Source organism: Squalius cephalus (genome assembly GCF_949319135.1).
Source record: "Squalius cephalus genome assembly, chromosome: 19".
Classification (NCBI taxonomy): Eukaryota; Metazoa; Chordata; class Actinopteri; order Cypriniformes; family Leuciscidae; genus Squalius; species Squalius cephalus.
The window spans coordinates 16474347-16498610 of NC_137140.1; the positions used below are offsets into that span (position 1 = coordinate 16474347).

At 39.2% G+C, this 24264-nt stretch overlaps 1 protein-coding gene across 1 annotated transcript in view; it reads left to right on the forward strand.

The window, feature by feature from the left end:
- Window positions 1-24264, forward strand: part of arhgap23b (Rho GTPase activating protein 23b) — a 560944-nt gene that overhangs the window by 257039 nt on the left and 279641 nt on the right. Inside the window, 5 exon segments of the mRNA XM_079852050.1 lie at window positions 14710-14734; window positions 16901-16993; window positions 17079-17157; window positions 17256-17310; window positions 17480-17545. Coding sequence (XP_079708176.1) covers window positions 14710-14734; window positions 16901-16993; window positions 17079-17157; window positions 17256-17310; window positions 17480-17545 — 318 coding nt within the window.

Genomic DNA, 24264 nt, shown 5'->3' on the forward strand with positions numbered 1-24264 from the left:
CATCGTGTTAAAAAAGTTTGGTGTGAATAAAAAAAAAAACACTTAGCAGGAGTGGGTAAAAAGCAGAGGCTGAATTTGCAAATAAATCCACATTCAAACCAAAATATCTGACTTCCTATTGGTCGAAGCTAATAATGGTATATTAGAAAGTTGTCCGGCTCGATGAGACCAATGTACGTACTGATTTTTGTAACTGTGGGTAAAACTAACCCCCCCACTTTTGTCAAAAGCATTTTGAAAGTGACACACTTCCTGCTGCCAGTTGGTGGCGCTATAACTTTGACTCACAATAGTTACATCCATCTGATCGGCCTCTTACCACGAACACACTGGTGAAGTTTCATCAAGATCAGTTAATGTATGCAGAAGTTATACCACTTCGTGATTCTCTTTTCTCGCCATAAATTCGTTTCCTCGCCACGGCCAAACCGTTCGAGATATCAAAAATCCGTCCGCAATTTAGAATCCTCAATGTCTTGACTTCATGCACACCGAGTTTGGTGGGGATTGGATGAATTCTCTAGGAGGAGTACTTCGCATTCCACAGCAAGCGTTTTCCAAACATCCCATAATAGCCGACTTCCTGTTGGGCTGGCGTAAAACTTGACCGGGGGAAAGTTGTTCGGCCCGATGAGATCTATATGTGTACCGAGTTTCATATTAATTAATGCAAGCGTGTTTGATCTATGGACCAAGTTTTGGGACCCCGTTCAAGGGGGCGCTGTTGAGCCCCCCTGCCACGCCCGGGTACCAGCTTCAGCCCGTCCCTGATGGCAGGGGGTTCTGACTTGGGTGCAAAGTTTCAAGAGTTTTTGAGCACGTTAAGGACCCCAAAAGCCCCTGAAACCTTGATTAACTATATAAAAGCAATAGTCAAATCCCCCCCTCCCCTCACACACACAGAGACACAGAGAGAGGGAGAGAAAATTCTTCAGAAAATCCACATTCAAACCAAAATATCTCTCTTCCTGTTGGTCAGAGATCGTTCATGTAAATTAGAAAGTTGTCCGTCCTGATGAGAACAATACACATACCAAGTTTTGTTGCTGTTGATAAAACTAACCCCCCCACTTATGACTAAAGGTGGCGCTACTGAGCCCCTCACCACGCCCGTTTCTGAAACTTTGCACATGTCTACGGGCTAATAAATGTAATGTGTCTGTCGAGTTTCATCCAATTTCAAGTATGTTAAGAGTCTCAAAAGCATCAAAAAAGAATATTAAAGTTTGAAGCGTTGCCATGGCAACAGTATTAAAGATATCAAAAATCATTTCACAGGTCTACATCTGCCGTGTGTTTACATTATACACATAAAGTTTGAAGCAAATCGGGTAAAAATAAGAGGGTGATTTCAAAGCATTTTGAAAGGGACACACTTCCTGCTGCCAGTTGGTGGCGCTATAACTTTGACTCACAATAGTCACATCCATGTGATCGGCCTCTTACAACGAACACACTGCTGAAGTTTAATCAAGATCAGTTAATGTATGCAGAAGTTATAACACACTTCCTGTTTCCATTATTCGCCATAAATTCGTGTCCGAGTTTGGAGGTGAATCGATGAATTCCCTTGGAGGAGTACATTAAATTCCACAGCATGCGTTTCCAAACAACCCTAAATAGCCGACTTCCTGTTTGGCTGGCGTAAAACTTAGAGCACGAAAGTTGTTCGGCCCGATGAGATCTATATGTGTACCGAGTTTCATATTATTACATGCAAGCGTGTTTGATTTATGGACACGTGTTCGGATCCCGTTCCAGGGGGCGCTGTCGAGCCCCCCTGCCACGCCCGGGTACCAGCTTCAGCCCGGCCCTGATGGCCGCGGGTTCTGACCTGCGTGCAAAGTTTCATGAGTTTTTGAGCACGTTAAAGGCCCCAAAAGCCCCCGAACCCTTGAAGAACAATAATAATAATAATAATAATAATCCTAACGAAAACAATAGGGCCTTCGCCCTTTGGGCTTGGGCCCTAATAAACAATAATCCTACCGAAAACAATAGGGCCTTCGCCCTTTCAGGGCTTGGGCCCTAATAATAATAATTATAAATAATCCTACCGGAAACAATAGGGCCTTCGCCCTTTCAGGGCTTGGGCCCTAAATATAGCTGCGAGCAGCGATTACGGGCCCAAGCCGGTGGCACCGCAATCCTGGTGCCAGGGTGGCGGTGCCGGCGGCTTTGGCCCTCCATCGCTGCTCGCAGCTATATTTATATTTATATTTATATATATATATATACACACACACACATACATACATATATATATATATATAAATTTAAGGGACAAGACACAGATAATTTTACTTGCCTGACCTAATTAGAACAAAGAAAAAAATAAAATAAAATAATAAGTAGGGGATCACTAAATCGAGAGAATTATTCTGATTTTATGATACACTCAAAATATTCCACAACAAATCCTTTAAATGTAATGATATTCAGAACGGAACAAGAATAAAAAATTTAAAATAAACTATAAACAAAGCCAAAACGAAAAACTAAATATAATAAAAAAAATTAATTTCAAGCAAATCCATGGCATGATTTATTTATTTTTTGGACTAAAACATTCTGGCTTTTTTTAAACTCAAACATAATTCTTAAATTGAATAATAATAATAATAAAAGAATAAAATGGGTTTAGTTGCTGTTGATAAAACTAACACCCCCACTTATGACTAAAGGTGGCGCTACTGAGCCCCTCACCACGCCCGTTTCTGAAACTTTGCACATGTCTACTGGATAATAAATGTGATGTGTCTGTCGAGTTTCATGCAATTTCAAGTATGTTAAGAGTCTCAAAAGCATAAAAAAAGAATATTAAAGTTTGATGCGTTGCCACGGCAACAGTATCTAAGATATCAATAATCCTTTCACAGGTTTACATCTGCCGTGTGTCTACATTGTACACATAAAGTTTGAAGCAAATCTGGTAAAAATAAGACAGTGATTTCAAAGCATTTTAATAGTGATGTACTTCCTGCTGCCTGTTGGTGGCGCTATAACTTTGACTCACAATAGTCACATCTGTGCGATCGGCCTCTTACAACGAACACACTGCTGAAGTTTCATCAAGATCAGTTAATGTATGCAGAAGTTATAACACACTTCCTGTTTCATTTTTTCGCCATAAATTCGTTTCCTCGCCACGGCCAAACCGTTCGAGATATCAAAAATCCGTCCGCAATTTAGCATCCTCAATGTCTTGACTTCATGCACACCGAGTTTGGAGGCGAATCGATGAATTCCCTAGGAGGAGTACATTAAATTCCACAGCATGCGTTTCCAAACAACCCTAAATAGCCGACTTCCTGTTGGGCTGGCGTAAAACTTAGAGCACGAAAGTTGTTCGGCCCGATGAGTTCTATATGTGTACCGAGTTTCATATTATTACATGCAAGCGTGTCTGATTTATGGACAAGTGTTCGGATCCCGTTCCAGGGGGCGCTGTCGAGCCCCCCTGCCACGCCCGGGTACCAGCTTCAGTCCGGCCCTGATGGCCGCGGGTTCTGACCTGTGTGCAAAATTTCAAGAGTTTTCGAGCATGTTAAGGGCCCCAAAAGTGGCCGAAAGGTTGACAAAATAATAATAATAATAATAATAAATATAGCTGCGAGCAGCGATTACGGGCCCAAGCCGGTGGCACCGCAACCCCGGAGCCTTTAGTTACCTAAAGGCACCGGGGATGGCGGTGCCGCCGGCTTTGGCCCTCCATCGCTGCTCGCAGCTATATTTATATATATATATATATATATATATATATATATATGTATATAAATATCTATCTATCTATCTATCTATCTATATATATATATATATATATATATATATATATATACACACACACACACACACATACATATACATATACATACATATATATATATATATATATATATATATATATATATATATACACGTATATATATATATATGACAGAAAATATTACTTGTCTTACCTTATTCTGATTTTATGATACACTCAAAATATTCCACAACAAATCCTTTAAATTTAATGTAAAAATAAAAACGAAAGTAAGCAGTGTTGGTCTCACGTAACCCTCTCATTAGAATCAAAATGTTTCAATATTTGCGATGTATTTGGATGCTAAACTATTCTTTATTATAGGCTTTGTACTTCACTCGTGTTCCAATATCGATGGAAAAAATCATCCTCTTCACACGCACAAAAATGTGCTTGGAAACATCACAGTGGAGCTCTGCTTTCTGTGAATGGTACAAATTGTACTACTGACTATTTAAACAGAGCAGTGTAATTCGTTTATGTTAGGTTGACTATTTTTATTATTATATTGTATTAGGGCTATAATGAACAGGCTGCGATGTCAAGATTGCAATTCTGGAATGTGTGTGTGTGTGTGACGCGGTTGCGGTTGAACAGTGGACACAAAAACATAAATAAAATGTTTTAGTTAATTCCTACATCCATAGGAATACATTGAAAATGCTCGCTCTACTCCGCACCATTATCAATGTCTGTGCGGACGTCTGTATTTTACTAGTATATAGTATACTATAGTTAGCGATTTAAAAGCACCCGCTCGTGTCACACGTCGATTAACCGATGGGAATATCCTCACAGTCATATACCTAATAAATTTATATTTAAATACAATAGGCCTACCTAGTAAAACGTTTTATATAGTATTTTGATATCCTTTTGGACACAAGAGGGCAGTATAGCCCTATGTTTGCTTTTTTGTTGAACCAAATAGCACTAAATAGCCTGTTTTTAACTTTTTCATACTTCTTGAATTGCAAAAACAGAATAAAATAGGTTTAGTTCTAATATTTTTATATAAAAATACATGGTGTATAATTACATTTTTAGAAGTTATGAGATGTTTCCTGCTTCCTTTTTGACATTAATTTAATCCCTCGCCATAGCAAAACCGTTTGAGATATTCAATATCCGTTTACAATTTAGCATCAGTAATATATTTTTATCATGTTGAAAAAGTTTGGTGGGAATAAAATAAACCTTTTAGGAGGAGTAACTAAAAACTCAGAGGCTGATTTAACAAAAAATCCATATTCAGACCAAAATATCTGACACCCTGTTGGTCGTAGCTAATAACTGTCAATTAGAAAGTTGTCCGGCTCGATGAGACCAATATACGTACTGATTTTTGTAATTGTGGGTAAAACTAACCCCCCCACTTTTGTCAAAAACATTTTGAAAGTGACACACTTCCTGCTGCCAGTTGGTGGCGCTATAACTTTGACTCACAATAGTCACATCCATCTGATCGCCCTCTTACCACGAACACACTGCTGAAGTTTCATCAAGATCAGTTAATGTGTGCAGAAGTTATAACACTTCGTGTTTCTCTTTTCTCGCCATAAATTCGTGTCCTCGCCACGGCCAAACCGTTTGAGATATCAAAAATCCGTCCGCAATTTAGCATCCTCAATGTCTTGACTTCATGCTCACCGAGTTTGGTGGCGATTTAATTAATTCTCTAGGAGAAATGTTTCAAATTCCACAGCAAGCGTTCTCCAAACAACCCATAATTGCCGACTTCCTGTTGGGCTGGCGTAAAATTTAGAGCACGAAAGTTGTTCGGCCCGATGAGATCTATATGTGTACCGAGTTTCATATCATTACATGCAAGTGTGTTTGATTTATGGACAAGTGTTCGGATCCCGTTCCAGGGGGCGCTGTTGAGCCCCCCTGCCACGCCCGGGTACCAGCTTCAGCCCGGCCCTGATGGCCGCGGGTTCTGACCTGTGTGCAAAGTTTCAAGAGTTTTCGAGCACGTTAAAGGCCCCAAAAGACCCTGAAACCTTGAAAAACAGGAATTTTAAACAAATCTCACTCAAAAGACAAATCCCCCCACCCCTCACACACACAGAGACGCAGAGGCAGAGAGAGAGAGGGAGAGAATTCTCCAAAAAATCACATTCAAACCAAAATATCTCACTTCCTGTTGGTCACAGCTTATGACTATAAATTAGAAAGTTGTCCGGCTTGATGAGAACAATATACATAACGATTTTTGTGACTCTACTTAAAACTAAGCTCCCATTTTTGACTAAAGGTGGCGCTACTGAGCCCCTCACCACGCCCGTTTCTGAAACTTTGCACATGTCTACTGGATAATAAATGTGATGTGTCTGTCGAGTTTCATCCAATTTCAAGTATGTTAAGAGTCTCAAAAGCATCTGAAAAGAATATTAAAGTTTGATGCGTTGCCACGGCAACAGTATTTAAGATATCAATAAACCTTTCACAGGTCTACATCTGCCGTGTGTCTACATTATACACATAAAGTTTGAAGCAAATCGGGTAAAAATAAGAGGGTGATTTCAAAGCATTTTGAAAGTGACACACTTCCTGCTGCCAGTTGGTGGCGCTATAACTTTGACTCACAATAGTCACATCCATGTGATCGGCCTCTTACAACAAACACACTGCTGAAGTTTAATCAAGATCAGTTAATGTATGCAGAAGTTATAACACACTTCCTGTTTCCATTATTCGCCATAAATTCGTGTCCTCGCCACGGCCAAACCGTTCGAGATATCAAAAATCCGTCCGCAATTTAGCATCCTCAATGTCTTGACTTCATGCTGACTGAGTTTGGAGGCGAATGGATGAGTTCCCTAGGAGGAGTACATTAAATTCCACAGCATGCATTTCAAAACAACCCATAATAGCCGACTTCCTGTTGGGCTGGCATAAAAAGTAAAAGTACGAAAGTTGTTCGGCCCGATGAGATCTATATGTGTACCGAGTTTCATATTATTACATGCAAGCGTGTCTGATTTATGGACCAAGTTTTCGGACCCTGTTCAAGGGGGCGCTGTCGAGCCCCCCTGCCACGCCCGGGTACCAGCTTCAGCCCGGCCCTGATGGCCGCGGGTTCTGACCCGTGTGCAAAGTTTCAAGAGTTTTCGAGCACGTTAAGGGTCTCAAAAGTGCCCGAAAGGTTGACAGAAAAATAAGAATAATAATAATAATAATAATAATAAATAATCCTACCGAAAACAATAGGGCCTTCGCCCTTTCAGGGCTTGGGCCCTAATAATAATCCTACCGAAAACAATAGGGCCTTCGCCCTTTCAGGGCTTGGGCCCTAAATATAGCTGCGAGCAGCGATTACGGGCCCAAGCCGGTGGCACCGCAACCCCGGTGCCTTTACCTAAAGGCACCGGGGTGGCGGTACCGCCGGCTTTGGCCCTTCACCAAATCCTTTAAATTTAATGTAAAAATAAAAATGAAAGTAAGCAGTGTTGGGTTCACGTAACCCTCTCATTAGAATCAAAATGTTTCAACATTTGCCATGTATTTGGATGCTAAACTATTCTTTATTATAGGCTTTGTTCTTCACTCGTGTTCCAATATTGATGGAAAAAATCATCCTCTTCACATGCGCAAAAATGTGCTTGGAAACATCACAGTGGAGCGGTGCTTACTGTGAATGTACGAATTGTACTACTGACTATTTAGAGCAGTGTAATTTTTATATGTTAGGTTGACTATTTTATTATTATATTTTATTAAGGCTATAATGATCAGGCTGCGATGTCAAGATTGCAATGCTGGAATGTGTGTGTGTGTGTGTGTGTGTGTGTGTGTGTGTGTGTGTGTGTGTGTGTGTGTGTGTGTATATGTGTGTTCATGTTTTTCTATCCCGATGGGGACTTCAACCTGAATGCACACAGACTCATGGGGACTCGTGTCACAGTGGGGACCTAAATAGAGGTCCCCATGGGTAAACAAGCTTATAAATCATACAGAATGAGTTTTTGGGGAAATGTAAAAATGCAGAAAGTTTTCTGTGATGGGTAGGTTTAGGGGTAGGGTTAGTGTGAGGAGATAGAATATACAGTTTGTAAAGTATAAAAACCATTAAGTCTATGGAGAGTCCCCACAAAGATAGTAAACCGTGTGTGTGTGTGTGTGTGTGTGTGTGTGTGTGTGTGTGTGTGTGTGTGTGTGCGCGTGTGTGTGTGTGGCGTGGGCGCGATGGAACAGTGGACACATAAAAACATACTCCGTCATTATACAGGACGACATTCAAACTGCAAAGTGTTAACTTATATTTGTGTACAGTCGCAATAAAACACAACATTGTGCTTTTGTAAAATAATTTCAAGCAATCCACCCCCGAAAGGCGCTAATTTTAAAATTAAACTAAAATGCTCATGGCTGCACGGGCATTCATAACGGTGCGCATCCACGGCGAGGAACGAGCAGAACAGAGTGAACGTTTTTCAGTTAATTCCTACTTCCATAGGAATTCATTTGAAACGCTCGCTCAACCACTATCAATGTCAGTGCGGACGAACATATTTTCAAAAGCCCCCAGCGGTGTCACACGTCGATTAACCGGTGGTAAAATATTCTCACCGTCACTAGTATATTTTTATGTAGATACAATAGGCCTACCTGATTTTGAACACAAGAGAGCAGTATAGCCCTATGTATGACTTGACTTTTATGGGACTAAATAGTACAATTACTATTTTTAAACTTATAAATATTTATTAGATTGAAAAAAAAGAATAAAATGGGTTTAGTTGTGATATTTTTATACTTTTATATAGAAATAAATGGTGTTTAATTACATTTTTAGAAGATGAGGCTTTTAGTTTCCTTTTTGTACATTACTTTAGTCCCTCACTATAGAAAAACCGTTTGAGATGTTTAATATCCGTTCACAATTTAGCATCTTTAATGTGTTTTCATCATGTTGAAAAAGTTTGGTGTGAATAAAATAAACCAGTTAGGAAGAGTAGCTAAATACTCAGAGTCTGAAATATCCAAAAAATCCACATTCAAACCAAAATATCTGACTTCCTTTTGCTCTGAGCTAATAACTGTAAATTAGAAAGTTGTCCGGCTCGGTGAGACCAACATATATTGTGATTTTTTTTAACTGTTGGTAAAACTAACCCCCCCACTTTTGTCAAAAACATTTTGAAAGTGACACACTTCCTGCTGCCAGTTGGTGGCGCTATAACTTTGACTCACAATAGTTACATCCATCTGATCGGCCTCTTACCACGAACACACTGCTGAAGTTTCATCAAGATCAGTTAATGTATGCAGAAGTTATTCCACTTCGTGTTTCTCTTTTCTCGCCATAAATTCGTTTCCTCGCCACGGCCAAACCGTTCGAGATATCAAAAATCCGTCCGCAATTTAGCATCCTCAATGTCTTGACTTCATGCACACCGAGTTTGGTGGGGATGGGATGAATTCTCTAGGAGGAGTACTTCACATTCCACAGCAAGCGTTTTCCAAACATCCCATAATAGCCGACTTCCTGTTGGGCTGGCGTGAAACTTGACAGAGGGAAAGTTGTTCGGCCTGATGAGATCTATATGTGTACCGAGTTTCATATTAATTCATGCAAGCGTGTTTGATATATGGACCAAGTTTTCAGACCCTGTTCAAGGTGGCGCTGTTGAACCCCCCTGCCACGCCCATTTCTGAAACTTTTCACATGTCTACTGGCTAATAAGTGTTATGTGTCTGTCGAGTTTCATCCAATTTCAAGCATGCGAAGAGTCTCAAAAGCATCCGAAAAGAATATTAAAGTTTGATGCGTTGCCGCGGCAACAGTATCTAAGATATAAATAATCCTTTCACAAGTCTACATCTGCCATGTATTTACATTATACACATAAAGTTTGAAGCAAATCGGGTAAAAATAAGAGGGTGATTTCAAAGCATTTTGAAAATGACAAACTTCCTGCTGCCAGTTGGTGGCGCTATAACTTTGACTCACAAAGGTCACATCTATGTGATCGGCCTCTTACAACGAATACACTGCTGAAGTTTCATCAAGATCAGTCAATGTATGCAGAAGTTATAACACACTTCCTGTGTCCCATTATTCGCCATAAATTCGTTTCCTCGCCACGGCCAAACCGTTCGAGATATCAAAAATCTGTCCGCAATTTAGCATCCTCAATGTCTTGACTTCATTCACACCTAGTTTGGTGGCGATCGGATGAATTCCCTAGTAGGAGTATTTCACATTCCATTGTATGCGTTTTCCAAACAACGTATAATAACCGACTTCCTTTTGGGCTGGTGTAAAACTTAGAGCACGAAAGTTGTTCGGCCCGATGAGATCTATAGGTGGACTGAGTTTCATATTATTACATGCAAGCGTGTTTGATTTATGGACCAATTTTTCAGACACCATTCCAGGGGGCGCTGTCGAGCCCCCGTGCCACGCCCGGGTACCAGCTTCAGTCCGGCCCTGATGGCCGCAGGTTCTGACGTGTGTGCAAAATTTCAAGAGTTTTTGAGCATGTTAAGGGCCCCAAAAGTGCCCAAGAAGTAGAAAAAAAAAAAAATAATAATAATAAACAATAATCCTACCGAAAACAATAGGGCCTTCGCCCTTTCAGGGCTTGGGCCCTAATAATAAATAATCCTACCGAAAACAATAGGGCCTTCGCCCTTTCAGGGCTTGGGCCCTAATAAAATGGGTTTAGTTGTGATATTTGTATACTTTTATATAGAAATAAATGGTGTTTAATTACATTTTTAGAAGATGAGGCTTTTAGTGTTTCATTTTTGTACATTACTTTAGTCCCTCACTATAGCAAAACCGTTTGAGATGTTTAATTTCCATTCACAAATTAGCATCTTTAATGTATTTTCATCATTTTGAAAAAGTTTGGTGTGAATAAAATAAACCAGTTAGGAAGAGTAGCTAAAAACTCAGAGTCTGAAATATCCAAAAAATCCACATTCAAACCAAAATATCTGACTTCCTTTTGCTCTGAGCTAATAACTGTAAATTAGAAAGTTGTCCGGCTCGGTCAGACCAATATATATACTGATTTTTGTAACTGTTGGTAAAACTAACCCACCCACTTTTGTCAAACGCATGTTGAAAGTGACACACTTCCTGCTGCCAGTTGGTGGCGCTATAACTTTGACTCACAATAGTTACATCCATCTGATCTGCCTCTTACCACGAACATACTGCTAAAGTTTCATCAAGATCAGTTAATGTATGCAGAAGTTATAACACTTCGTCTCCTCTCTTTTCTCGCCATAAATTTGTTTCCTCGCCACGACCAAACCGTTCGAGATATCAAAAATCCGTCCGCAATTTAGCATTCTCAATGTCTTGACTTCATGCTGACTGAGTTTGGAGGTGATTGAATGAATTCTCTAGGAGGAGTACATCACATTCCACAGCAAGCGTTTTCCAAACAACCCATAAGAGCCGACTTCCTGTTGGGCTGGCGTGAAACTTGACAGAGGGAAAGTTGTTCGGCCCGATGAAATCTATATGTGTACCGAGTTTCATATTAATTCATGCAAGCGTGTTTGATATATGGACCAAGTTTCAGACCCTGTTCAAGAGGGCGCTGTTGAGCCCCCCTGCCACGCCCGTTTCTGAAACTTTTCACATGTCTACTGGCAAATAAGTGTTATGTGTCTGTCGAGTTTCATCCAATTTCAAGCATGCTAAGAGTCTCAAACGCATCCGAAAAGAATATTAAAATTTGATGCGTTGCCACGGCAACAGTATCTAAGATATCAATAATCCTTTCACAGGTCTACATCTGCCGTGTGTTTACATTATACACATAAAGTTTGAAGCAAATCGGGTAAAAGTAAGAGGGTGACTTCAAAGCATTTTGAAAGTGACACACTTCCTGCTGCCAGTTGGTGGCGCTATAACTTTGACTCACAATAGTCACATCCATGTGATCGGCCTCTTACAGCGAACACACTGCTGAAGTTTCATCAAGATCAGTCAATGTATGCAGAAGTTATAACACACTTCCTGTGTCCCATTATTCGCCATGAATTCGTTTCCTCGCCACGGCCAAACCGTTCGAGATATCAAAAATCTGTTCGCAAGAATTCATCCTCAATGTCTTGACTTTATTCTCACCTAGTTTGGTGGCGATCGGAGGAAATCCCTAGGAGGAGTATTTCACATTCCATTGTATGCGTTTTCCAAACAACGTATAATAACCGACTTCCTGTTGGGCTTTTGTAAAACTTAGAGCACGAAAGTTGTTCGGCCCGATGAGATCTATATGTGTACTGAGTTTCATATTATTACATGCAAGCGTGTTTGATTTATGGACCAAGTTTTCGGACCCCCTTACAGGGGGCGCTGTCGAGCCCCCCTGCCACGCCCCGGTACCAGCTTCAGCCCGGCCCTGATGGCCGCAGGTTCTGACGTGTGTGCAAAATTTCAAGAGTTTTTGAGCATGTTAAGGGCCCCAAAAGTGGCAAAAAGGCAAAAAAATAATAATGAAAAAAAAAAAAAAATCCTTACGGAAACAATAGGGCCTTCGCCCTTTCAGGGCTTGGGCCCTAATAACAAATAATCCTAACGAAAACAATAGGGCCTTCGCCCTTTCAGGGCTTGGGCCCTAATAATAATCCTACCGAAAACAATAGGGCCTTCGCCCTTTCAGGGCTTGGGCCCTAATAAAATAAAAATACACTTACAAATCAGTGATTTAGATTAAAACGACATCAAAAGATAAACACTTAATTACAAACATAGCAGGATAAGACAATTAATATGCCGGAAAGGCCAATGTAAAAAGGTGAGTTTTGAGCTTGGCTTTGAATATCACAATTGAAGGGGCATTTCTGATGTCAGATGGCAGTTGGTTCCACAGCTGAGGGCCAGCAACAGAAAAGGCTCTGTCACCTTTTTGCTTAAGCCGGGACCGTGGGACATGGAGGAGGCCTTGGCTGGAGGAGGTCAAATCGGCCTTAGAAGGGGTAACGCCTCCGCCCGGTTGCCCACCGAGTCGTTTGTTTGTGCCGGAGGGATTACGGTCTGACGTAATCCAATGGGGTCATTGTTCCAACGTGGCATGTTATCCAGGAGTCAACCGTACCAGTGTTTTGGTTAAGCAACGATTCTGGTGGCCAGCTATGGCTCGCGACATTCGTACTTTTGTCTTGACTTGTTTGATTTGTGCCACTGGTAAGACTTCTAATCGTCCTCCTGATGGGTTACTCCAACTGCTGTCTGTCCCTTCGAGACCCTGGTCCCACATAGCGCTAGATTTTATCACCGCCCTCCCGCCCTCCCTCCCTCCCTCCCTCCCTCCCTCCCTCCCTCTGTCGTCCAGAGGTGCCGCCGCACATGGAGCAGAGCCCGTGAGACTTTTCTCCAGGTGGGGGCGTGCACCAAGGCTAAGGCCGATCGCCACCGGTCAAAGCCACCCGTTTACGTCATTGGTCAAAAGTGTGGCTTTCAACGAAGAACATTCCTCTCCGCTCCGTTTGTAATAAGTTAGCTCCCAAATTCATTGGCCCGTTCACTGTCACCAAGATCCTTAGTCCAGTGGCAGTCCGCCTCAAACTTCCTCTGGCATACAGGAGAATTCATCCCGTCTTTCATGTTTCCAAATTAAAACCCGTGTTTCATTCACACATTAATCCGCCAGCCTCGGTTCCCCCGCCCCCCTGCGACTCGTAGATGGTGAACCTACTTATTCGGTCAGTTGGATTCTGGATTCGAGACGGAGGGGATGCGGATTTCAGTACTTGGTGGACTGGGAAGGTTATGGTCCGGAGGAGAGAAGTTGGGATCCTGCTAGGGACATTTTGGATCACTCCCTTATTGATGATTACAATCAACGGGTAAGTTCTTCAGATCGTTGGGATTTGTTCATGTGTACATGTCTGTCTCCTGGCTGTTTCCTGTGTCTTTGTGGATTACCTGCCGAATTGTGGATCGCTCTGCCTGTTTTCACGGAGGATCATCTGGCGTGGATTACCTCGCTTCGGTTCATCAGAGAACTGGACTCCTGGTTCGCTTCTCACTTCTCCACAGAGGATCTGGGTTGTCCATTGTGTCCCTGCGCTGCCAAGCATCGACTGTCCCAGGCAACATCTCTGCATCTGACCCTGTTCCATTACTCTCATCTGTGACTCTCAATAAATTCATCATTGTTTCACTTGCAATTGAATCCTCTGCATTATTTCCCGTGACAAATTTTTAAGCTGTGCCAATTTATAGTGAGCCACAAATACATTTAGTTATACTAAAGTACATAGGGATAAATTGTGCTTAAGTATACTATTTTTTTCACAAGGGTAATGGTGCTTGCTAATACTATCTATTGCTATAGTGTTTGTTTAGATAACTAACCGTAAGTGTTTACTTCAGCAAGTAACTCCTGCACCATTTGTGCCCATTTGAAATGTACCATACTATGTGCTCCGTAAGTTACTTTGAATAAATGAGATGTTAAACTGAGATCCTGACTCTCTGTGGTCATTAAAAATCCCATGGCACTTCTCGTACAGAGTATGGGTGTAACCCCGGTGTCCTGGACAAATTCCATCCACTGGCCCTTGCCAATCATGGCCTCCTATTAATCCACATCCATTGAATTGGCTCGATCCCTCTCTCTCCTCTCCACCTATAGCTGGTGTGTGGTGAGCACACTGGCACTGTTGTACTGTGGCTGCCATTGCGCCATCCAAGTGGATGCTGCACACTGGTGGTGGTTGAGGAGAGATTCCCTGATATGATTGTAAAGTGCTTTGGGTGTACAGTAGTACATATGAAAGTGCTATATAAATGCCTCATTCAATAAGAACGCCTCTGCTAAACTCCTACCAACCAGCTGCATTGAACTTCTGGGGACTGTGAAGGACATGTTACAAATACAGGCTTCAGCAGTTCAACTGATCTTAAACATTTCTTTTTTTTTCCCCTCCAGAACCAGGAAAATGGCAATGGCAAAGGTAAGTATTGCTTTGCTCTTTAAAAAAATATATATATATATATATATATATATATATATATATATATATATATATATATATATATATATATAGGTTTGTGATCCCGAAAGATTAAATTTAATTAAATCGATTTCCAGCTCTAACCACTGATCTGCTTGAAAATAAACTAAAACAAAAGAATTTTCAACATGCCAATAAAGAGCATGCAGCTTAATCCTATCAACAAAGTGGTAACACTTTATAATAACGTTCAGTTGTAAGTCATTTATAAGTTATTAGTTAATGATGAACTAATCATTTACAGAACATTCATAAATGATTGCAAGTGATATACTAACATTTTATGTATGTTTTGTAAATTCCATTATAAGTCATTTACAATTGATTAGTAAATGATTAAAGGGTACATAACATGCACAGTTTCACCTAATCTTATGTTAATCTTGAGTACCTATAGAGTAGTAGTGCATCCTTAAACTCTCCAAAAAGTGTTTAGTTTTATTATATTTATAAAAGAAAAATATAGATTTCCGATTCTCTCCGGAAAAAGCCGAGCTCCTGGAGGCGGAGCTATAGAGTCAAGCGGTAGTGCTTGATTTCCAGCAAAAGACAGAAATCTGATCCAGTTGTACTTACATGAATGGGGTCTTTTATCACTGAGACCGCTCCACGTTTTAATAGCAAACGATTTGCAAATCCAGCGTCGACCTGGGCCTTGTTAATAAAACATTCGTCACTGAAATGACCAGAACACACAACCGCACTTGGTACACTCCGTTCCACTGTTCCTGTAACACTGGGTTCTTTGGAAAGCTGAACACAGTAAGCTTTCCCTCACATCCAAAAACACACTTTTTTGGAGACATTATTGAACAAATCCTATGCAGCGCTGGCTGCCGATGATTTCCTGTTGAAGCGCGTTGATGTGCGCGGTCTCGCTCTCCTCTGGTCGACGTGTGCGCGGGCGAGCTTTTCCGAGAGAAATGCTCATATAAGGAGTTCCACTCTCATCTACGTAATTAGATCCACGATCGAAAAAAAAACAGCCGAAACTTGTACCAACCCGGAAGTAAGATTTTCAGCACAGAAATTCTCCGTTATTCGTCCAAAATATTTTTTTCAAACTTTGCCCATGTTTAGCATGAGAATCCATCTCTTTAACACTGTAAACAACTCTGAATACATGAAACACCATTGTACCCCCCCCTTTAACTAATCATTTACAAAACATGAATATGCGTTTCATAAATGTTTAATAAATAATGTTTTTTTTTTGTTTTTGTTTTTTTATGTATGTAGCAATTAGAGGGTGCAGAAAGTGTTGTAAATGCCTTGAATACACGTACAGATCATTTGTAACAGGTAAGTGTAACATATTTACAAGTGATGAATAGTTTACACTTTAGATTAGGGGATGCAGAAAGTGTTGTAAATGATTTATAACACTTTCTGCATCCCCTAATCTAAAGTGTAAACTATTCATCACTTGTAAATGTGTTACATATACATCCGTAGATAACATTTGTAGATTGTATGCCTTTTTGATTATTGAAGTGGTAATCTACAAATTAAGTGTAAGACATTTACAAGTGATGAATAGTTTACACTTTAGATTAGGGGACGCATAAAGTGTTGTAAATTATTTATTCATGCGTTTATGCATCTATAACAGGTGTTGAACACTGTAGTGTGTACTGCAGTGTAAGTGCTGACTGGTGAGGGTATAGACAGCTGTCTTGTCAGTCTTTAACCACTGTGCACCTGATGTGAGCAAAACATATATAAAAATGTAACATCATTTATTAAACATTTATGAAACGCATAGTCACGTTTTGTAAATGATTAGTTGATCATTAACTAATCAATTGTAAATGACTTATAACTGAATCTACAAAACTTACATAAAATAATGAACATATCACTAATTAATCATTTATGAATGCATAGTCATGTTTTGTAAATGATTAGTTAATCATTAACTAATCAATTGTAAATGACTTGTAACACAATTTACAAAACATACATTGTTAGTATATCACTTGCTAATCATTTATGAATGTTTTGTAAATTATTAGTTCATCATCAACTAACCACTTATAAATGACTTACAACTGAACGTTATTATAAAGTGTTACCCATTTGGGGTTGTTATATGATCTTCCTCAGGAGGTCAAAGGTCTCTTCTAGAGCCAATGGACACCATTTTTGTGAAGAATGTGAAAGAGAAAGGCCCAGCCCATCAGGCAGGCCTGTGCACAGGTAGGGGAACATTTTATGCTGTAATGCCCTTTGACTGTTCACTTTAACAGCAACCAATATGATAAGTGTGTGTGTTTCTGTTTAGGAGACAGGCTGGTGAAGGTAAACGGAGAAAGTGTGCTGGGGAAAACTTATTCTCAGGTCATAGCGCTGATTCAAAATAGGTGAGGCTACTTTAAAAAGATATTAATTAATGAGCCATACTATTTACAAGTGGATTCATATCTACAGTGTATTTGTAATTGCATTCATTTGTATTTAGTGAGAATGTGCTGGAGTTGTCCATCATGCCTAAAGATGAGGATGTGCTACAGTTGGTAAGTATGAGTATGACATTTCTTCTTTCTTCCTCTGTTTCTACACCCTTTCTTTTATTAATACCCGCATACATCTATACATACAATTTAATAACACTGGTCCACAATTTTTAAGTTGTCTGCTTCAGAGATAAAATGTGCTAATTATGTATTTTGATGTGCATTCCAGATGAAACTGGACAACATGCATCTGGTTGCTGAAGCCACATATTTAAATTGTATTCCTCCTAAAATGGTAAAAACATGCATCTGGTTGCTGAAGCCACATATTTAAATTTTATTCCTCCTAAAACAATGCCCTGTCTTTCGGTCTGTTCATGATTGGATAGCTATCTGATCAGAGAAAACACGTGAAGTGACCAGGTACACATGAACAGAGTTTCCACATGCATCACAGTCATTTGGATGTGTGTGGAATGTTTAATAGGACTCAATATACTTGGTTCAATATCTCCGAAATTTATAGCACTGATATGTACAGCGTAACAAGCTATAAGATGTCAGTCAGTAACGTGTATGTGCAGTGGTTGAGCTAATGGTTTGTCAGAGCTGTGCACTTTCATTGACCTCCACAGTTTAATTCTCACACTTCAATAGTATTACTTGTCTTAACATAAACATTGTCACTTTTGATTGATTTATTACCCTTTTTGGTAGATTGATGTCCCCTGTCACTCATGATTGACAGGATGTCATGTGACAAATATGTTTTATGGCCTAATTTGTGAGTCTTTCATCCCTGACTGGTGGGTCTCCAGGGTCGGGTGACCCCTGACTGTCATGACAGTGGTTGTAAATCAAAAGATCAAATGACTGGATTAATGATTAATGATCTCACACCTCTTAGCCTGCCATGATGTTTTTAATGGTTTGTCTGGAGGGGCAAAATGGTGTTATGCCTGTGAACATGTTTCCTTTGATTGTGGGGGCTTAAAATACAAGTTTTAAGTCATGTCGACACCTCAGCAATGTTTGGTCAAAATGGTAGATGTTAATTGAGTCAAAATATTTGAGTCAAGATAATCAGGAAGACCATTAACCCTACACCACCACACTGGCTATATCCGTGTGTGTGTGTGTGTGTGTGTGTGTGTGTGTGTGTGTGTGTGTGTGTGTGTGTCAGTAGGATCAGTAGTACCTGAACTATAGGTTAATTTAGTGCCTAAGACAAAGAATTCATCAAGACAAATACGGCGAATACAGATGTTCTAGAAAGACACACTAACACGACGTGCGGGGAGGAACACATTCTGATGCGTCAACACAAACTCATCGGCCAAACCAGCAAGAAAAGAACAGCTCTTGAAGCTCCCTCATGGACTCTACAAATGTCTGTTTGGCTGTTTTCACATGTGATCTAAATTTTTGACTGTTTGTCTCAGGCACCAACTCAAATGCTCTCAGAACAGCAGATTTCACTATATCATAGTCACGGGACTGATCCATTGGTAAGGCAGAGCAAACCTGTTGTGCTTTACCAAAAAGGCAGCACTGCAATAACAGAGCCCACACGTCTTTTGGCCACTGCAATTTCATAGCGACCCGCTCAAAGGCAACAAAATGCGAATCCACTTCCGCTTCTCTAAATGGGGGCATGAGTTTAAGATACTTGCCAACATCAAAATCTGGCTCAGGAATCACATTATCATTACTCTGAGGTGCAACAGCAGCAGGTGAAGTGACAGGAGATAAAGCAGAGGGGAGTCTAGAGCGAGGCATAGGAACTGATTTTTTATCTAATTCCAGAGCATGCAAGTCTAGCTGACGCATTTTAATGTCCCTATCTGTTTGTGCCTCTATAGCACGAAGCCTGATCTTCTGCCCTTCACATTCTGTTTTTTTATAAGGAGGTTATAACTCCTTCAACTTAACAGCTAACATAGACTCACCCAGAGACTCAGTTGCCAGCCCAGGAAGAACCCCACTTGCCACAGCTTCTGCTGTGAGCCCAGGTTGTTCCTCAGCACTGACGGCAGAGTAATCTGGTAAAATTGCATCTACCAACTTTTCCCTCAAGTGATCTTTAATAACTTGTAGAGGTTCCTAGGCAGGCTACCAAACATTAAAGAAGTCTGTGATTACAAAAAAAAAAAAAAAAAAAAAAAAAAATCTACCTTCCTGTAGCGTTCAAAAACTTCTATGGTAGGAGAAAGAGAAAATGAGATCAAATCAAATTTCATAATTCTCACTACCACAGGAGCTTTCTCCCTCACCAAAAAGAAAACAGGCAAACAGAACAAAAGAGAAATGAGCAGATACTTACAATTACACCAAGGTGAACTTTCAATTGAAAGGACAAGCTCCAACTTGTTACGTAAATCTTCAACTAAATTCACAATTTAACCAATGATTAGCACTTGTCAGCAACATAACACAATAAAGTTCTCTGGAGCAGGAGAAAAGAAGTCAACTGCAAGTTACAGTCTGCAACCCTCTCCCTCTCAGCTTGCTGTGAAGCAGTGCTGGTTTTCTCCTGGCTGCAGCCAATCAGTGGAGCTGAGGTGAATGGGCAACAAATCAGCAACAGGTGAACCCAATCACCTCTATGGGAATGGTAGCAGTAGACATGGGGAAATACAAAAACAAAAGAAAACACCACAAGGCACATAGATCATTCACAAATAAAATACGCCTTAGGACATAACAGGTGTGTGTGTGTGTGTGTGTGTGTTGCAAAAGAACAAATGATTCCAAAATTCTAAGTAAAATAAGATACACAATTTTAAACCTTTAAACATTTGTAAATCTGTGTACCACAAAAGCAAGGCATGTTGTCCACTTTCTTTAAATAAAACTTTTACTTTATTCTTTAATTCCTTTTTAAAAAAGTCTGATGACCAGCATTGTTTCTTCAGGAGTGATTAGTAATGTAGACGAGTGGTTTCCTCACATGAGTAAAAACTCTTTGGATGTGTATGTGACAAATCACATAATTTTCACTTCGAATTTTTATTAAATGTATGACTGAACCTTTTTCTTTTGACAAACCTACATTTAAAATTAATTACTTGAGGTGTTTAACAACTAGAGGGAATACATATTGATTACTAAGTTTCAGGTATAGTGCCAAACATGCAATGCTCAAGAAAGCTAATCTTGGTGTAAGGATATTTCAACTATTATCATCTCCTTTGACCCAAATAAACAGGTAATGGAATGTTCCATCAAAGTGACACAATATACACATATTCTACTACTATGTATGTGGCATAAATTTGCTCAAATCTTTGTGCGTATTTTTACACGCCAACATATTTTGTCAGTGCTATGTCACACCAGTGTGATGCATAGTTCCACACTATAAAGTACAGTGGCAGACATGCTGCAACTGAAGAAATCACATGCAAATAAAAAACACCAGCAAATTAAGAAAACATCTTCATCAGTTTTACAACAGTCGTGTGCTCCAAATACTCACGACACAACCAAATACAGAGACGCACTGCAAAAGTTCACAACACAACCAAATACAGAAACGCTCTGCAAAAGTTCACTTTCACACGTAAGTTTAAAATATTCTGTCTGACCCCCCAGCGCGAGTTTTTCAAGACGACCGTTATTTAGAACGTGTCACTTTATGGTTTCCATGGTGACGCGTCATTGCTTGTCACGTGACACACCGCAGCAATATGGAGCTTATAATATGACAAAATGATTTGAATTTGAATTGTGTAAATTTGAATTATTTGCAAGTGTAATCTAACAAAATTTTATTTTAGGTGCTAGTTTAAATAGTTATGAATTTGATTTTTTTTAAACGAATATTGAACATTTGAAATTTAACAAATTGAAATGTTTTTATGGCTGAATTTTATAGACGTGTATTTTCAAACAGCTATTTTTTTTGTTCTGAATTCTTATTCTGCAAATATTCAGTTTAAAAAAAATACAGATTCAAGTTTTCAAGATGAAGAAATTCGGAACTTCAAATTCAGTTTTCTAAAATTCAATCTCAAAAATTCAAACTCAAAAATTCAGATCTTACAGAAAGTAGGTCACAGGTCATCCACAGGGTAGAGTAAAGGATCTCAGATAAGTCGAACAGAGCATTTTGGCTGCACTGCAGTAGTTTTCTGCCGCAAACGCGGTGGTGGTTCAAGAGAATCCATGTATCTTTCGTTCAGTCGTTTTTGTATTTAATATTAAGAGTAGAAAAATGAGAAAACCGCTTGAGTATTAGATTTCTAATATTCTAGTAATAATAGTTTGCTGCAGCAATTGCACGGAGCTTACAAAACTTAACGCGTGTATTGCAACTATAGGCTACATTTAATTTTCTCATCAAACTAGACTAACGAATGGCTCGGTACAACAGAAGAGCCTAGAAAGGGCTTTTTCTCTGTGTAGACCAGCAGTTGGTCTGAATTCGGTACAACAGAAGAGCCTATAAGGCTTTTTCTCTGTGTAGACCAGCAGTTGGTCTGAATTTGCTATAACCTATAGCCTATTTTCTGGACTGTATAGGCTAAGTCACGTTTTATCATGAAACATGCTGTGATTTATTCCAAAGTGACTCAGGCATATATAATGCATTTAAAGTTAAATAATCTAAATGTTGACTTTCAAAAGTAGGCGCGCCAAGAAGGCTATTCTCTGTATTTTGAAAGATCTAAAGAGACCGAGACGCGCTAAAGCAGCGCATGTTGTTTTATTTATTTTTCATGTTTTTTGCATGTTGTTTTATTTTTATTTATTTTTATTTTTATGTATTTTGTAGTCATTTTGAATGTACACAAATAAAAATATAGCCTACATTTTACTGTTTTGAATGATGTCATATTATCTGTATGACTATAAATAACAGAGTATTAAGTTATTTACCAGCAGTGGAACAAATCCAAGAGATGGCGCAGGCGCATCCGCTCTCACACAACATAGTATCAGTTCTGGCGTTGCTTCATATCGCAGACTGCTCATTTTCAAAATGAAACACAGTCAACCAAACATATAAAAAGTTATTCTGCCTAATTTAATTGGTCTGTTGTACAATATAAAGGGCAAGCTGTGCCGCACACAGTCCTACTTGTTATTCCAAACATTTCCCTTGCTGTGAAGACGCTGATTTAGCCATACGTGTATTTTGGGACTCGACTGAAGTATGACACCTTCTTTATATTAATAGTTAGCATCCACATGTTACATTGCAAATAAGAAAACTTTTGATTGAATGAGAGATGCGCGACTGTTTCGATTTAAATAAATTTGTTTAGGCTTGGCGTTTAAAATAGGCTAAATGTATATTATTTTATTATACATGGCTACTTATTTTTCATTCTTGTTGTTTTCTGCATTCATTTAAGGATTTGTCATACAGTAAGGGAAAGTAAAATAGCAACACATAGCATACATGTTAATAGTGTTTATCATGTAAATGTTGTATTTTATTTACAGGTCTTTTACACTATTGCTGAATAGGCTAATATTACAATGCGTTTTTTTATGACGATTTGACGCGCGCGTTTCTCTCTCAACATGATCCGGTGTGACTTGCACTCAGGTGCATGCGACTTATTTTCTGGTAAATACGGTCAGTAGGCTATATTTTTATTTGTGTACATTCAAAATGACTACAAAATATCATGCCATTGAAAAATAAATAAAACAACATGATGCGCTGCTTTAGCGCGTCTCGGTCTCTTTAGATCTTTCAAAATACAGAGAATAGCCTTCTTGGCGCGCCTACTTTTGAAAGTCAACATTTAGATTATTTAACTTTAAATGCATTATATATGCCTGAGTCACTTTGGAATAAATCACAGCGTGTTTCATGATAAAACGTGACTTAGCCTATACAGTTCGGAAAATAGGCTATAGGTTATAGCAAATTCAGACCAACTGCTGGTCTACACAGAGAAAAAGCCCTTTCTAGGCTCTTCTGTTGTACCGAGCCATTCGTTAGTCTAGTTTGATGAGAAAATTAAAAGTAGCCTATAGTTGCAATACACTCGTTAAGTTTTGTAAGCTCCGTGCAACTGCGGCAGCGGACTATTATTACTAGAATATTAGAAATCTAATACTCAAGCTGTTTTCTCATTTTTCTACTCTTAATATTAAATAAAAAAACGACTGAACGAAAGATACACGGATTCTCTTGAACCACCACCGCGTTTGCGGCAGAAAACTACTGCAGTGCAGCCAAAATGCTCTGTTCGACTTATCTGAGATGATGATCCTTTACTCTTACCTGTGACCTACTTTCTGTAAGATCTGAATTTTTGAGTTTGAATTTTTGAGATTGAATTTTAGAAAACTGAATTTGAAGTTCCGAAATTCTTCATCTTGAAAACTTGAATCTGTATTTTTTTAAACTGAATATTTGCAGTATAAGAATTCAGAACAAAAAAAACTAGCTGTTTGAAAATACACGTCTATAAAATTCAGCCATAAAAACATTTCAGTTTGTTAAATTTCAAAATGTTCAATATTCATTTTAAAAAAATCTAATTCAGAACTATTTAAACTACCACCTAAAATTCAATTTTGTTAGATTACACTTGCAAATAATTCAAATTTACACAATTCAAATTCAAATCAATTTGTCATATTATAAGCTCCATACAGCAACAACAACAGCGCTGAATGAATGATGATCTGCTTTTATGTAATTTTTCCTTTTTTATTCAAAATATTCACAAATTTGTTAGCTATGGCATGAAATACCTGATATTTCAATTGTCAAATATATGCAAGTGGAAGTGTTTTGTTGTTTAAACACCTTTATAACGATCGCGTTAGTTGAGCTGTATGTGCGATGGGCGCTGCCATGTTAGTTTGTGCCGCAGACGCAGTTCAGAGAATCGCATCTGCTGGATTTACAACACGTGAATTCATCCACTTCTCCCGAAACACATAAAAGTAAGTGGCTGGTGAACTGGGAGAAGAATAGAGTAAACTTTAAAGTTACTTACACAATATCTGATATGAATAAAACGTGTATAATTATAATGGAAAGGA